The sequence below is a fragment of the Lottia gigantea genome, assembly GCF_000327385.1.
Source record: "Lottia gigantea unplaced genomic scaffold LOTGIsca_280, whole genome shotgun sequence".
NCBI classification, from domain to species: Eukaryota; Metazoa; Mollusca; class Gastropoda; family Lottiidae; genus Lottia; species Lottia gigantea.
In genome coordinates, this window is record NW_008708899.1 from 76,623 (window position 1) to 93,664 (window position 17,042).

At 30.9% G+C, this 17,042-nt stretch overlaps 2 protein-coding genes across 2 annotated transcripts in view; one reads left to right on the forward strand and one right to left on the reverse strand.

Moving 5' to 3' along the window:
- Window positions 1–184: 184 nt before the first annotated feature.
- On the reverse strand, window positions 185–4,149 carry LOTGIDRAFT_175428 (hypothetical protein; the record flags this gene model as incomplete). Its single annotated transcript, XM_009056643.1, has 3 exons — window positions 185–705; window positions 1,824–2,414; window positions 4,011–4,149. The coding sequence occupies 3 exons, from the start codon at window positions 4,147–4,149 to the stop codon at window positions 185–187; spliced, it is 1,251 nt and encodes a 416-aa protein (XP_009054891.1).
- A 1,710-nt stretch (window positions 4,150–5,859) lies between these two features.
- The window catches only part of LOTGIDRAFT_175429 (hypothetical protein), a gene marked incomplete at both ends in the record, with an annotated part of 11,862 nt that continues 679 nt past the window's right edge, over window positions 5,860–17,042 (forward strand). Inside the window, 23 exons of the mRNA XM_009056644.1 lie at window positions 5,860–5,917; window positions 6,888–7,028; window positions 7,384–7,494; window positions 7,737–7,982; window positions 8,182–8,314; window positions 8,481–8,685; window positions 9,106–9,246; window positions 9,684–10,035; window positions 10,221–10,524; window positions 10,860–10,986; window positions 11,130–11,360; window positions 11,555–11,770; window positions 12,020–12,294; window positions 12,438–12,582; window positions 12,929–13,144; window positions 13,292–13,351; window positions 13,665–13,815; window positions 14,215–14,498; window positions 14,918–15,121; window positions 15,324–15,468; window positions 15,662–15,693; window positions 15,860–15,992; window positions 16,274–16,420. Of these exons, the coding sequence (XP_009054892.1) occupies window positions 5,860–5,917; window positions 6,888–7,028; window positions 7,384–7,494; window positions 7,737–7,982; window positions 8,182–8,314; window positions 8,481–8,685; window positions 9,106–9,246; window positions 9,684–10,035; window positions 10,221–10,524; window positions 10,860–10,986; window positions 11,130–11,360; window positions 11,555–11,770; window positions 12,020–12,294; window positions 12,438–12,582; window positions 12,929–13,144; window positions 13,292–13,351; window positions 13,665–13,815; window positions 14,215–14,498; window positions 14,918–15,121; window positions 15,324–15,468; window positions 15,662–15,693; window positions 15,860–15,992; window positions 16,274–16,420 (4,057 nt within the window). The remainder of the gene's footprint in view (window positions 5,918–6,887; window positions 7,029–7,383; window positions 7,495–7,736; window positions 7,983–8,181; window positions 8,315–8,480; window positions 8,686–9,105; window positions 9,247–9,683; window positions 10,036–10,220; window positions 10,525–10,859; window positions 10,987–11,129; window positions 11,361–11,554; window positions 11,771–12,019; window positions 12,295–12,437; window positions 12,583–12,928; window positions 13,145–13,291; window positions 13,352–13,664; window positions 13,816–14,214; window positions 14,499–14,917; window positions 15,122–15,323; window positions 15,469–15,661; window positions 15,694–15,859; window positions 15,993–16,273; window positions 16,421–17,042) is intronic.

The following is a 17,042-nucleotide window of genomic DNA, read 5'->3' on the forward strand; positions in this document are numbered from 1 at the left end:
ATACCTGACATTTCAAAAACGGGATCAAACTTGATGCGCTATATCAGAAAACACATATACTACTAAAGATACTTTTAATCATCTCTAACTTTTTTCTTAGTTTTTCTAAATTAATTAACGTACAGGAATAAGGAATTGCTTTACGCGTTTCACTTTCTGAATATGTTTCACAATCCCAAGCAAATTAAGTATCATCACTCATATTTGAAAATACGTTTAGTTTCAAAGGTGATACTTGTGTTACGACATTATCATCTCTACATGTTTTCCATACCTGTTCATAATTATCTTCTATTTCTTTAATACCTAAATTTTTTTCATTTCTTCTTATGAGACAGAAATGTGAGTTATGTAAATATAAAACCCAATCTAATTCTCTCTTTACATCTCTAGGGCGTAAATTTCTATTTTTGAGGGTATGAATTTGAAATGAAGTTTCACATTTCTTATTGAATTCATTAATTCTAGCAGTTGTCATTACTCTTTTTCTGTTCACTTTTGGAAAATTAATAATGAAGTTTTTAAATTCATTTGTTAAATCTTTGTTCAAAACATGATTGACACATTTGATAAAACAGTTACCATCTGTTGGTATATAACAATTTCTACCTGTATATATATTTATCTTTTTAAGTAGTTCAGTTCCTTTACCAACTTTTGATCTTTTAATTTCTTTAATATTGTCTTTATGTAAAATTATTTTTCCTGTAAAATACCAATCAGAAGCATCAGATTTTAAATCCATATTAGAAAAGATTTTCTGAAAAGTCTTGGCATTGAAACCAAGAAGTCTCATATTTTGATTGTGATTTCCATGCTCGATTATCTTTCCATCTATTTCAATTTGACCTTTAAATGTTGAAAATGTATCAGAAATAGCCTTGATAAGATTGGTAAATAGCACGTTTTCTATGAATATTTCATCGTCCATAATTTCAATGTTATTCATATTTTTTATGTATGACTTTTTAATTATCTATTTTTTTAAGTATTTTTTTTAACTTTTATTGCTGATATTGCCTTATCAAATTTATCTAAAATTTCATTGAATTCTTCTAATTCTTCAATGGTTATGTTCTTATCTTCTCTTGATCTTTCGAAAAATATTAATAATTTATTAAGACATGTATTTAAAATTTCTGTTTTCTTTTTATAATAAGATTTCTGTTTTGATGTGCAACCTATAGCAATCAAGCCACAAGATGAAGTTTGAATAGCAGTAATTGTGGCTAATACAGTTGGGATAAGTACTGGAACCATTAATCCACCAGTTACGGCCGTTGCAACTGTTGTTCCTACTGTTAGAACTACACTCAGTGTTTTGAAAACAGAATCAATTCTACTCCATGTTTTTCTGCCTTTGTTGAAGTGTTTTAGTTTTTCATTTAACTCCTCTTGTTTTTCTATCATATGTTGTTGCCTGATTTCGAGTTCCATTTTAAGGTAATTAAATCAAGTGAACTTCTGATAAAGCAAAAGATTGACAATTTTTATCTAAAGAATCTATCTCAAACAATTCGCCGGGATAAATTACTATAGATTTAGGAATAGTAACTTCTACAGTTACTATAGATGTTTCTTCTTTCGAATCATTAATCTTATTCAGATGAGGTGAAAATTTTAGTTTTTTGATATTGATTTTTATCATACATGTATAAGTATGTTTCATACAAGTGATTAACCTTGTTGTTTTCGTCGTTAATTTCTAATCCTTTAGTTTCTACATTTTCTATACCATAGATAGACTGAAGAACTTTACGAGCGTTAAATTGACGGTTAGATGATATTGAGTTCTGTCTGAAGAATATTGAATCAACTTTTACCTGTATAGGAAATATAAATATGATAGACGATCACCATCAAATAAGCTTTGGGTTTCGATATGGAAATTTGTATCCTAAAAAACTCTATTATATTTGCTGTAATTCCATATTTTTCATATTCAGACTCTCTTGATTTATCAATATTATAACTAATAGAAGCATTCTCATCTCTCAAATTTCTAAATGGAAGATTGAAATATGATTTATTTTCTTCCTTGAGATTCTTTTCTAATGCGGCTATATTTTTTTCCTGTTTTAAAACTTCATTATTAATAGTGGTTATCTGTTGTTGAATAACACTATCATCAATATTTTTTATTTCTTTTTGTAATTCAGTTGTAAATTTAGTTAATTCCCGTTGCAATTTGTCTTCACTTATACCTGGATTAATATTATCTATTAGTTGTTTAAGATCTTTTTTTTGCTTTGTAATCTTATCATCTAAATTAGATATTAATGAACTTAAATTTTGTAACTGAGTTTTATCTACTACATTGATTAATTGTTGTTGAATAGCGACTATTTGTTTTTGTATTTCACTATCATCACTAAGTTTACTTTCTAATGCAGTTAATTTGTCTTCACTTATACCTGGATTAATATTGGCTATTAGTTGTTTAAGATCTATTTTTTGCTTTGTAATCTTATAAAGTTTGTAACTGAGTTTTATCTACTACATTGACTAATTGTTGTTGAATAAAATTTTTTAAACTTGTTACTTCTTGTTGTAATTTAGTATCATCAATAAAATCTTTATTATTTAGTTGACGTTTGAAGAATCTTTTCACATAGCCTAGAATAACACTATCATCAATATTTTTTATTTCTTTTTGTAATTCAGTTTTAAATTTAGTTAATTCCCGTTGCAATTTGTCTTCACTTATACCTGGATTAATATTATCTATTAGTTGTTTAAGATCTATTTTTTGCTTTTTAATCTTAACATCTAAATTAGATATTAATGAACTTAAATTTTGTAACTGAGTTTTATCTACTACATTGATTAATTGTTGTTGAATAGCGACTATTTGTTTTTGTATTTCACTATCATCACTAAGTTTAGTTTCTAATGCGGTTATTTGTCTTCACTTATACCTAGATTAATATTGGCTATTAGTTGTTTAGATCTATTTTTTGCTTTGTAATCTTATCATCTAAATTAGATATTAATGAACTTAAAGTTTGTAACTGAGTTTTATCTACTACATTAAGTAATTGTTCTTCAATAAACTTTTCAAACTTGTTACTTCTTGTTGTAATTTAGTATCATCAATATAATCTAATTCTTTCAGTTTACTTTCAACAATAAATTTTTTATTATTTATTTGTCGTTTGAAGAATCTTTTCACATCATTTATCCTTCTTTTAAATAATCTTTATCTACTTCAATTAAATTTAATTTCTCCATTAAATATTTCTTGTGAACAGCATCATTGTCATTTTCTGGTAACTTTAAATTAGTTATGGAAAAATTATTCATACCAATATCACCTTGTAAGGAATCTCCAATTTGATCTACAAAGTAAGGTTTTGCTATATTTATCCATGCTGTAGTGTTAGGTTTTTTAGTATCTAAAGGTAAAGAACCTAATCCAAACTTGCTCACCATTGTTATTAAATTAAATTTATTATAATTTTTCAAACTGTTTTCCTTAATTTAATTGATATAAATCCCATAGTGATTTCATATTTTTATTATAAAATTCACTTCCTTTATCTACCCATAACTTTTGAGGTCGTCTGTTAGATTGTTTCATTATTGTTTCAAATGCGTGTTTGACTGATAAACCTGTTTTGTTTTTGAGAGGAATAACCCAAGTATATCTTGTGTACAAATCTATAACGGTTAAACAATATTTATATCGTCTTTATTAAATACTTTGACTTTTAAAAAATGTTTGTTTTTTCTAAATTCTTTGTGTATTTCATCTGCTATTCCCATACCCATTTTCATCTTTGTTTTCAAGAGTTTAATGATTAATGCTCTTTGAATTCTCTCTTTGAAAGTTGGATTTGGAATATTTTCAAGTTTGATTATCATTTGTTTGTCTGCTTCGAGTCTGGATGTTATGTCTTTATTTCTGTATAGTATATCGTGTTTGAGCACTGCTGCGTCAACTCTATTGACTGGTTCTTCACCTGGTTTGGTTTTATCGTTTTGGTCTAATCGCAGATCTAACCTTGTACCTGGACCAGTGTAATTATGACCTGGAAGAGGTTTTTCTCCAGGATATTTTGCCCATCGAAATCCGTGAAGAGAACCTAATGATTTTTGAATGTCGGAACCGAAATAAGTTATAGGAGTTTGAGCAATTATTATTGACATTTTTATCCAATAATTTTAAAACCGTTGCCTTTTTTTTGTTTTCTAATCTTTTATTTCGCATTTCTCTTATATGTTGTAATTCTTTCAACTCGTTAGATCTTTTCACTGTTTCGCTTATATTTACTCCTGCTTTTGCTACAGATCCAAGAGCTTGCGTTCCAGAAGAAATAAGGGATTTGTTGTTTGAGACAAAGTTGGCTACTTTTGGGATGAGAGATGATAGAGCTGAGAAGAATCCGTCTCCTTCGAATTTGTGTTGTTCGTGTTTTAAAATTAAACTCATTCTGTTTTTAAACAAGGTTTTTATATAAATAAATTATTTTAAAAATATGTTATTTGAAGGTGAAATATAAGGGATATAATAGGTGTGTATTATGATGGGACTTTGTATGGTGAAATAATGAAATGGAACGTATTTATGCCTATGTGCGTTCAATCTGAAAAGACTATAACTACTCGCGTGCACTTCACTTTAGTAAACCATGCTTGAAGTAGATGTTGGAAGATTAAATATGAAGGTCAATGTACTTTGAACCAATGAAGGTCAAGGTCATCAAAAGTCAAGGTCATGAGATATGAGCCTTCAAACTTCAAATTGCAAAAATAAAGCTTCCTAATTTTTGTTGGCAATCGTTTACAGATTACATACACATCAAAATTATACACGTCCAATTCTTCCCTCAGGCCCCATTTTGAGTTTTATAAAAGTGTGTCATATCAATATGGCGGCCTAAGTATCACTTCCGATATGGATTTTTTTTTCTTTGTTTTTTTTTTGTCATAAGTTTGGCTATCGATCAACATGAATTACGTTCACATATTTAAATTACAACGGAAGTTATTCATCCGGAAATTAAAATCAATTTCGTGTTTGAACTGGAAGTGAAGCAAACATTTTGAACTATTTTGTTTATTTCAGCAATCTATATTTGCATTCAAAATTTCAGATTAATCGAACAAAAAATAAACTAAATCCACAGGCTTCGTGTGGCAGGGCGTAACAGTTTTGATTTTCACTTAAAACTGTGCCGTAAAGTATCGTAACAGTAACATAATTTCCTATCATAATTAACTGGATATAGATCGCCCAAACGCAAAGCATATTCGAAGGATCGCTTCAAGTGACATTATATAAATATTCCTTAACCTACTGTTTTCAACAACAGTTGAAGGGACCAAACTCCGACAAACAATCTTTATCTTTTATACCACGAAAAACTAACAAAAGGAACACCGATAAGATAAAATTCACCAATTTCAAATGGCAATAAAACCGGAAGTAAACAACGTACAATTAACGTTAATGTACCATTGGATAGATCTCGTCGAGAGCTATCAAAATTTTTCACATGATCACCAAAGGTCAAGGTCACGATATACGACCCATCAAAGTATTCATATTTTTCAACCGGAAATAAATAAAAAGCAAATTCAAGATTCAAAAATCGGTTCTCAAATATTATTTAGCAATCGATAGTAGATACCATAGACATCAAATTTACCCACATTGGATAAACCAATTAGACCCCATTTCGATTTAAAGAAAATTGCGCACAGTTACTATAAAAGAAAGTACAAAATTTTCAAATATTAAAAAGCGCAATTGTGGTTGAAATATCTAGTGTTAGGTCACGTGACAGAGCTCTGTAAAGATAAAAATCGTAATTTTCAATCAGCTATAAAACCGGAAGTAAGCATTGGACAGCAAATATGAGTATATCACTGGATAGATATCATCAAGGGCAACATATTTTGTTCAGGCCACAAGGTCACCAAAGGTCAAGGTCACGAAATAGGCACCTTTGAAGTTTTGGTCAATACTTTTTTAAACGGAAATAGAAGAAAAGCAAAATCGAAATTCAAAATTCGGCTTCCATACTTTTTTTCGCAATCGATTGTGATATCCAGATATACCAAAATTATGAAAAGCGCTCTATACCCTGAGGCCCCATTTTGAATTTTACAAAAGTTTGACATATCAATACGGCGGCTACACTGTTACTTTCGGTTAATATTTTATAATTAGAAGTTTTTTGTATGACCATTTGTAACATATTGCATCTTTGGACATGTAGAACTGTACAATATGCGGTTTTGCAAAAATGTTCCAATTTATATTCATTAACTACGTCGTCACTACAGAAGGTCTACGAAAGTTGAAATGTTGCTGCAATTATTGCAGTCTAAGCTGTGTGCCCCTGTGTAAATTTCGAAAAAAAAACTGACAATATGATAACAAACTTCCGCAAAGTCCCACAAAAAAACAAGTAATAATCAAATTTCACACATTTCTCCTTTTCTTGTCCCAAAGGTAGTTATGACAAGTATTTCGTGAAATCCATTTTCTTTGTATGAGGGTTTATATCTTATATATCACATAAATATATTTTATTGTATTGTTTGTGTTTTTCAATTAACATTTTTGAAGCCATGAGTAGTTTTGTCTTACTATTTATTTTCGCAGGTTTCAATATAATGTATAAACAGCGTCCATAAAATTATAAATTAATGCCAGAAATATTTACGATTTGACAGGATTGATGTATGTGTCTTTATTTCAGCAATCCGTAGAGGATGATCTGATTCAACAATCTTCATTAACCCAAATGTGTATGGATTTGACACTGTCATGAATATAAATAAAAATCACTTTGTTGATTAGAATTCATGTGACCATCCCATTGAAATTCATAAATGCTGAGGAATATTGTACAACTTCAAACTAATTATCTTTTCAGTCTGTTCACCCATCAATAATTGTGACCAAGAATATTGTACAACTAAAACTAACCAGAGATGTCGGAGATGTGAAGGATTTGTAGCAGATAAATCGTGGTATCGAGCTTATATAATATCGGAGGATAAAAGAACGTGTAATAGTGAGTAATTTGTTTGTATCATTTGTATCATCAAATTCACGTTTTTATTTATTCTGGCGCATTTTATACAATCTTATCATCGAAGTTTAAGTCGTTCCACGCAAAGCCTGTAGTAATATTCTGTTTTCACATGGTAGTGATACCGAGCAAGCAGGTAATATTCTAGAATTGGCATTAAACCGATCGTGCTTTCTAACGGCATGTTAGTTTAACAATGTCATGGGTCAGAAAAAATAAAAGCGCCCTTTATTGTATTTAAGATTTTAGATTAAAGATGAAAAAAATTAAGATTTAGGATGCTGTTCGTGTACACTTGGCAATTCAATATAATGTAAGGGTTTGATCTTATTCATAGAGGCCTGTTCATGGAGACCAGACAGTAGATGTTATCCTGGTTCATGTAGAGATGAGCTGTTTTCAAATTGTAATTGTTCTGATGGGTTTACTGGAACCCATTGTAATAGAAGTGAGTGTATTAGTATATGTGTAATGATTATTATTATTGTGTATATTAATGCGTATAATCATTACACTAGAGAAACTCATAGTTTGGGGTATTTTTGAAGGAATTATGCGATTTGCGTACATTTCTAGTACTTCTTAAGACTATTTACATATATTCAAGAATCAAATCAACCCCAGAAAATGACGAATCTGTCCTTTTAAATGTAAATAATGTAATATTGGGGTTATTTATTTTCGTTTTAGTTACTGCTATCCCTGATATTCTATACAATCAAGTAAGGCTAACTGCTCATAATGGTGAAACTGTTGATGCTCCTGGTGATTTTGGAGCTGGTTCTCCACAACCTATAACCTGGACCAATATAATGAAACCAACAAATCTATATTACTCTTTTCAATCAAATTACTATAAACAAAACTCTATCCGTCCACCATTTGTGGTCGATTATAAAGTTGGTATTATTGATGGAAGGGTTCTTTTCACGAAGTGTAGGTTTTAGTTTCAATATTTGTATTTATTAATATGTTCATTCACCATCAGAGGATTATGGAACGAGATGCCAGTATTAGGTTATTACGTAGATAGTCAAAGCTACCGACAGGGTTTACCACCCAGACAAGAGAAGTCATGAGATCCATTGTCTTTAATAGTGTGACGCAAACTAAAATCAACGACTTTCTCTTTCAGATGGCCTGAATGGGGTCCAAACACAGACCAACAGTTGTCCCACCATTAACAAAGATAATCCTAAACAAGGTTTATTGAATTGTACTAAAATCATAAAACCTATATTCTCTGTTCCCTTCCAACATCTAGAACGGTAAGTGATCACTTAGCTTGCAACTGGCATCAGTAATTTTAGTCCAGTCTAAGGAATCATGTCTTCGCACCTAACAGTCCTCTCAGCTTACAATATCTGTAGCATATACTATATGAATTACATACTTATTTATTCCTTTTGCAAAATTGTAACATTTCTTTTTCAGGCTGTCTTTTAAAATAACAACAACTATTGGAGGATTTGTTAAAATACTAGATCTAGAAAGAAATGTCAACAACACCTACTACTACACACCAAAATCACTGTCACGCGATTTTGAGATAAAATTTGACAATGTACCACCGTACCATTGTATACCTGTCAACAATTGTAAAAAAACCATGCTAACTGATATTGACATAACTAAGAAGGTGAACAGAGAAACCACAAATTATTATTATATTGAACTGACTATAAATGGTGGAGGCAAAGTTGACAGAAGTAGTAACTGTGTTGTATCATGTGCTATACCATGTGTGATGATAATTTACTCAAATGTTGATATATTATTAACTATTAACACTGAAATGAAATTCTTCATGTTATTATAACCAGTAAAAACTGAACTAGCGACGTTGTAATTTCTCTGTAAAAAGTGATGAAATTGGTCAGATTGTAATCAAATATGTAGACAACCATTTCCTTGCTAAGATATTTTGTTGTATCTACATTAACAAAGTATCTCAAATCTTGTCAGAAGGTTGGCTGAAGTTCAAATGTAGCCTATACACATCTGATCAGCATCTATATAGAAATTCAGAAGACAAATGTTCTATATTTATTTTTTATAGGTAGAGAATACGGCATATTGGGACGGTTGGATTGACGATGATGCTGGTATAGCTATATATGAACTAGAAATATTCAGCATGAAGTCGGTAGGAAATGAACTAATTATAGACAAACGAATATTCGACACGGAAACTACATTGGTAGGTATAATAATTGATGATGTATACATGTAATTTTATCCCCCATAACCTTATCCTTAATATGACAGCCACGACGTACTATTCTTTCTAGTATCTATCATATTTGGAAATGAAATTAAATGAATGGATTTGTACATCCTACTTTTCTGTACCATATGGGCTAATGAATCTGGGCAACGTCATGCAGGCTACAATGAGGGAAATTGTGCAAGGACAGCGGCACTGAGCCACCGCGGCTCGCTATCATATTTATTACATGATATATTACATCTATATATATTGGCTCTTTACCTATGTCCTTATTAAGAAATAACAGTTGTTTCTTAATGTGCTGTGATACAAAATGTCTTACAAGGATTATGTCTATATTCTATGAATATTACCAATAGAAAATTTATTAGATCATTAAATTCATATTTTTTTCTTTTTATTAACAGAAGAGCCAACAATTTAATTTAACAATACCAGGTGTATATTCTGTTATACTTGCTGCAGTAGATATAGCTGGTAACATTAGACTTGCTAGACGATGTTTGATATTCGATGATAACAGTCAGGTATCAACTGTTCATGATACTAATTTAAAAACCACGTCAGCGTCACCTTCTACTAACTACCTCTGGCAACAAAATCATGGTCCTGTTACTATTGACTGGGAAAATAGGTATATTAATATTAAACATCATAATGGTAAATATCTAGCTGGAATCCAGGATTATCATGGTCTAGATTCGGAATATGATGATCATTATGGAACAAGAACAACCAAACACATTGATAATGTTCAAGGTAAATTTAGATTATTTTATTGCGTTCTCCGGCCGTGTTTTATACTTGATGTAAAGTTTGATGTGAAGACATAAATTTGTATCATAGAACGTACCATTAATATGGATAATCTGATACAATATTTCTTATACCTTGGCAGTCCATAACAAAAAAAGTTCTTGTGGAAGATGTTACACTTTTTATAGGTATAGTACGTTATGAAACATATTATGGAATAGATGACCATGGAGGTTCTACCATTCAACCAATAGATACTGATTTTACTACAACTGGTACCCTGAAACAATCTATAACAATTTCTCCTACATTACAAGATGGCGACACTGTAAAAATTTTTATAAGAGCTTATGATATAGTAGATTTCTACCTGGAAGAATCCACCACAGTATATTTTGATATGTCGCCACCTGTTATAAAAGATCTATGGTTAACTAAAGGAGATGATTTAAATATAGCTGTCCATGAATTCCACGATTTTGATAAACTAGTGTAAGTTCAAAATGTGATCATAATTGATATCCAGTCATCCTATATATTTAAAGAATTAGAAGCCCACGAACGGTATTTCATTCCCCCCCTCCCAACCCCCACGCCCCTACAATTTCGTTCTGTTTTGTACTAGCATTTATTTTTAATTCAACCACTTTATTTAGGGTCTTTAGACTGCTCTCTGGAACATTTGTATGTTTGGTGACATCGCCAGCCAATTAAATGTCTACCCTCTCCAACGCTGGGATTGTGTGATGCGTTCATTTAATACTATTGTATTTTATGCGTAATTATAAATAGATGTAGTTTCCTTGTAATCTTATGCTCGTCAACAGGATAGAATGGATAGCGTATGATCTTCACAGTGGACTAGAAACAGTAGAGTGGAAACTTCATGATAATTTTACTGGTGATGTTATATTACATGGTTCACAACATATACCAGTACAAGGGGAAGCACAGGTTGGTGATTCTAAATATGCCCCCTACAAATTATCAATAGGCTGTATCCTCGTATTTAAATTGAATAGTTGAAGATGTAAGCCCATCATATTCTCTATTCTATCTTGTGTAGGTCTCACATTAACCGATATATCTGATTTCAGAACCTACCAGAATGTGAAAAGAAATATAAAACTTTTTCTCGAGGATCTGATTGTTATTGTACACCTGCTGTTGGTTGTTATCATCAACATTTTCAAGTTAAACCTGGTGTATCATTAGAAGATAATAATGGATTAATTGACGGAAAACATCAAGGTGTACATGATTATGATTATTATATTGAAGTTAATGTTATGAATAATGCCAAACTGAATACAACTCTCATATACAAGGTAAGTTGAATTTACATTTATATTAGAAACAAAATAAAGAAATATCGATTAAAATCAGTATCTACTAACCTAACCTCCAACTGACCAGCAATTCATTTAAAAAAAATACATACAGGCAAGACAAATTCCGTCAATCAAAAATCTCGCCCAAAAATTCGACATCTTCACAAGTCTGCTTTTCATTTTTTTTGTAGATTACCATAGATACAAGTCCACCAAATGTTGGTGTTGTACATGATGGTAGGTATGGTGAACCTGAAGTAGATTACCAACCCGAAAGAAATCTGCAAGCGCATTGGGAGGGATTTTTTGATAAAGAAAGTGGTTTGAGATATTACCACTATGGTTTTTCTACAAGATGTTTAACTGCTGAAGAAATTTTTGAAATTTTTGAAATCCAGAACACTCCAGTACGATTTTATTCTTCAAATATACCATTTTATTAATTTAAATTTATCTTACTGTACCATAGTTCAGTTGGATGTTATTAACTAAGTATATCAGTAATCATGTTTTACGTAGGAAATCTAAATTAAACATAAGTGAATCGGAATTTGATTAGACAAAAAGATTAATCATTTTTTGAAAGTTAAACTATGTGATCATTTAACATTTACAAACCTTATGGGTGTTTATTATTATTTCAATGTTTATTAAAGGGAATCTTTGAAACAGTAGTAACTCACGCTACCTGGTTCGCACCTACAGATGGACAGTATTTTATCACAGTGGTAGCCTATAACACAGCTCTACAACCCTCTCAACCTGTATGTTCTGATGGTGTTGTAATAGATTCAACACGACCTATCGTCAGTGAAATATTTATAGATCAAGCTAGAATAGAAGCAGGATTAGTTTCGAAAGATGGAAAGTTATATTATATCAATAATAGAAGACTAATTCATCACATGCAAAATCCAGATCCCGCTTGTTTGTAAGTATCACAAATTGCAATTGTATGTGATTGTTTCCCAAGTAGAAAATCATGATCAAACTTCTTCTGTAATCAATAAACTGTTTATGTAAAATGCTGGGTACCTGCACACCTGAAAAGTTAATTGTTTTTAATATATTCAGACAAAAAGGAAGACCATTAGAAGATATCTCGTCGTTTCCAATAGAAAGATATCCCAATCAAACAATACAAGATAGAGATTTATGTCAAGAAGAAACATTACCTATACAATATCTAACACAATCATACCTAGTAGAACATTCTCATGTAGGTCTACTTGTATTTAATATTTAAACTGTGGCATGTTGGAAAAACCTTCTTTGTGCTGTTTTATAATTGCATGTAATACAATATTTGTACCCCAGGGTTATAGTTTTTTTCTTTGATAACTCAAAAACACAACAACAGTTTACATTTCATGTATTTTGTTTAGGTAAATATTCATTGTTATGAAATATCACGAATGTAACTCTATGTTTTTCTTCAGTTTTGAGTATTGAGTAAAAAGCATTTAACCGTTTCCCCTTCAGATACATGTACCGTCTTCATTAGCCCACATGGTGCAGAAAAGTAGGACGTAAAACTCTATTCATTTCATTTCATTTCATTTCAGATATATGTAAACTGGACTGGTATAGATGTAGAATCTGGTATTTATGATTATCAGTTTGGTTTATCATCAGAGAGAGATTCTATACCTGATTTATTACCATTTCACTCTACAAATCATCATGCATGGTACAGAGGCTATCATCCACAACTAACTGATGGTACAGAATTCTTTATTCATATTAAAGCTACGAATAAAGCTGGACTAGAAACTATTCAGGTTAGTGCATTATTCGACTACATACCATACATATATTGTCTACCCTTGCTCAGAATATATTTTATAGCCTACGACCATATGGTAATAATAATGTATTTAGCGGTGTAAATCCGATCTATTATGATAGAGTACTGCCTTATTTTTCAGACTCTAGGACCCATAATTGTTCATACTTCTAAACCTAAATTTACTGGTAACATAGATGTGGTATTAATTCTATTCAATCACACGACGTAGGCTATAACGCCTATCCTAGTTCAAAATTGCAATGATTTAACATACCAAATATTGTGATTCTCTCTTTTGATTTTAACTTTTAGAATTCGTGCTATTATCTGTAGGGTTAATATTGTATCTGTTTTATATCTTTTCACTGGAATCTTTAATGACTTTCAGTTGATAAGTTTATATATATATGACCCCTTATATTCGGTATAATTTTAATTTTATTTGAAATAATACTATATTTTGATCTGTTTTTTTTTCTGTCATATCTTTTCATTCTTAACCTCTTTTTAAGAATCTAGGACCACTGATAGTTCATACTTCTAAACCGAAATTTAGTGGTAAAATAGATGTCGTACTAGACAATAATCTGTTGGTAGCCAATTGGTCCAATGCTGTAGTTAAAGATCCTGGTCACAGTCAACTGAGATATACAACAGCTATTGGTCAGTAAACATTTCAACAGCCTCTTTATACACGCCATTTCCACATCCACGTCCGAACAGTATCAGAGTAATGGCTTCTCTTTTAAGATATTAGATCAGGTATTGTGTTTATTCTGGTTCAAAATAAGCAAAAACAAAAATCAAATCAATTAAACAAAGTCAATTGCCACTAACCGACAAAACAAAAGTGTATCTGGTTAAAGTCCACGCGAGAACCATATGCACATCATTTGTAGCGGGGTCTGTGAATAAGACACTTGAAATCATGATGGAATACAATAACTAAATTTGTCAGTACGAATGAAATTTACTTATCACTTTTCAAGTCAAGGGAAGTAACTCTATTTTGTATGTATTCAGTAGACCAATTGATCTTAATTGAAGATATTTTTTTTTCAGGTACAACTGAAGGCGGCCAAGAAATCATCAAGTTTTCAGATTTAAACTTTAATGTACCCTGTCTTGAAGCCTTACCACCCACCTGTACTGTATTTGATATTATGAAATTAGACTGGAGTTTACATCATGGATATAAATATTATATATCTATTAAAATAGAAAATACAGTTGGTCTTCATACAGTAATATCATCAGAATCTTTAACATATAAATCATTATTACCATCTAAAGGTGTGGTAATTGATGTTGGGTTAAAGAGTGAAATGGACTTCTTCAATATTTTGGTAAGAAATCCATACAAAAAACATATCTTACTTTCTACAAAGTTAACTTCTGGACATGAGAAAAATTAATCTTGCTGTGTATAATGTCCTTGACTTAAATCAGTAAGTGATAGGAACCGATTGATCTATAATACAAGATCATCGCTGGTCATCCTATTAAGTTATACCTAATCACTTCCATTCTTACCTCATGTCCAACGGAGTGAAGCTATCTGACGGTCTACTATTATATTCTGATTATGTGAACTCGAAGACAGTGACTATCAACTAGTATATTATAATTATAGGAACTTGAAGATAGTGACTATCAACTAGTATATTATATTTATAGGAACTTGAAGATAGTGACTATCAACTAGTATATTATAATTATAGGAACTTGAAGATAGTGACTATCAACTAGTATATTATAATTATAGGAACTTGAAGACAGCGACTATCAACTATCTACTAGTATGGTTAGTGTACGATGGTATGGATTTGAATCCCAAGAAGAAATATCTACAGGTATCAATTATAAAGTAGGAATAAGGAGAGAGAATGACAGTGAATTTATACAATCTGTTCATGTCAGCCAACAAACTGAATACACCTTCATTGATCTCCAGTTACAACTTCATCAGGTACGGTTTTTGAATGTTTCGTGTATTATTCATATTCATTTTATTATTTAAATGTGTATTTGTGAGTAATGGATAGAACATCTAGTGCTTTAGGGAGAGCGAGATGGAAAACGATTTCAAAACTACGGATTGGATTATCACTCGACTACCTATCAGTCAGTATACCTATCGACAAATTTATTTTTGTAAATATCTTTTCTAGAAATATATTGTATCAGTAACTGCTACAGTAGCTGGTGTTGGCAGTGTGACGTCATCATCTGATGGAATGACAGTTGTAGACAGATCGGAAGATTTGAGTGATGAAGTTGAATTAAAAGATGGTACTGCTTGTTTTCAGCCAACTGGTAATTCTTATCGTATTTTACCCTTTTCCCATTACATAATTTGTTTATGTCACTATCCTATAAAATAACAACGAATTTTGAAGATCAAACGTCCTGTGGACACCCACCTCTATATGAAACAATTAGTTACCCCAAATTTAATATATATTGATATAGAATATATTAGTGATGATAATTATGCTGTTTGTTTCAGATCTTGAAGCTAACCATTACGATAATTCTACTGTGAGTCATTTAAGATTAAGATTTGGATATCGTTTTTTTTTTTCATTGCAACTGAAATGATTTTAATTATAGTTCTTTCTTTCATATGCTTCATATTGTTTAGAAACTTGCAACGAAGCAGATGCCAACGGATTTACCATAACAGTCATTTTAACTCTTGTTTTAGGGTACCTTTTGTGGTGAATCGACATTTCAACCATCTAGTTCTAGTTACAGTATGAAGTGGAATATTTCTAATAAATATTACAATATATATCCCCATATAAATTGGTCTTTACAAAAACAACATCAAAATACTGGTAGGACCGATATTGACATTGTAGTTTTATTCCAATTTTTCAAAACAACAAGGGTTAGGCCTCGCCTCATACCACGCAGTTATAACTCTCACTAGGACGCCATTTTTGCCCAATTATTGCACACAAGAAATTTCTTTTACATTCGTATGTTGTGGAACTTGTATTGAATATTCAGCTCTATCATCTTGATAAGCAAATAAGATGAAAGTGAAATTGTGCACTGGAAAATGAAAGAGTGTTCAACTATTATTTTGTATATATTTGTAATATTTTTATTCTAGATATATGGCTCAAAGAATACGAAAAGGAACTTTACACAAGAGATAGAATGCTGACACTACCATACCGTTTAGAAGTTTGTGAATCCTATAGAAGTCATTTACAATTTTGTATTGACAACGTCTGTTCTAAACCTGTTTATTCTGAAGGTGTGACGATCCTAGGAAAACCTGACAAACCAAAAATGAACATATTGATGACTACCGATCAAGAGGTATTCATATAAATGAAATATATTAAATACTTGGATACATCTTATACCTTTGTTAAATCCATAGTATAAAAAGACAATGCGAATTGAAGTCATCGATTTACAGCTTCCAAATACTCGCTATTTATCTATGTTTATTCTTTTTTGAAAGCTGAATGTTAGTTTAGAGTTTACATCGCCACCAACCAGTGAATCTTGTGATAATGTAATTAAAAGACTAGAATGGAGTATAACAGATAATCACAATGGAAGGCTGCTTACATTATGGAGGAAAGTGGATGAAGTTGTTAATAACGATAACAAGGTATTATATTGCCTTGATATCTTCTTATTCAACATAATAATAATGATAATGGTTTATTATTTATTGGTATATTACCAGAATTGTATTTGACGTCTTTTTAATTTGAATCTCACAATGTATGTTCTTATTGTTTTTGTTAAAATATACAATTTTAATCTAGAGCATGAACTGGTAATCTTTTTCTAGATTCAGTTGAAGATAATTCTAGATGGTACAATAAATATTAATAAATGTATAAGGTTGGCTCTACGACTAT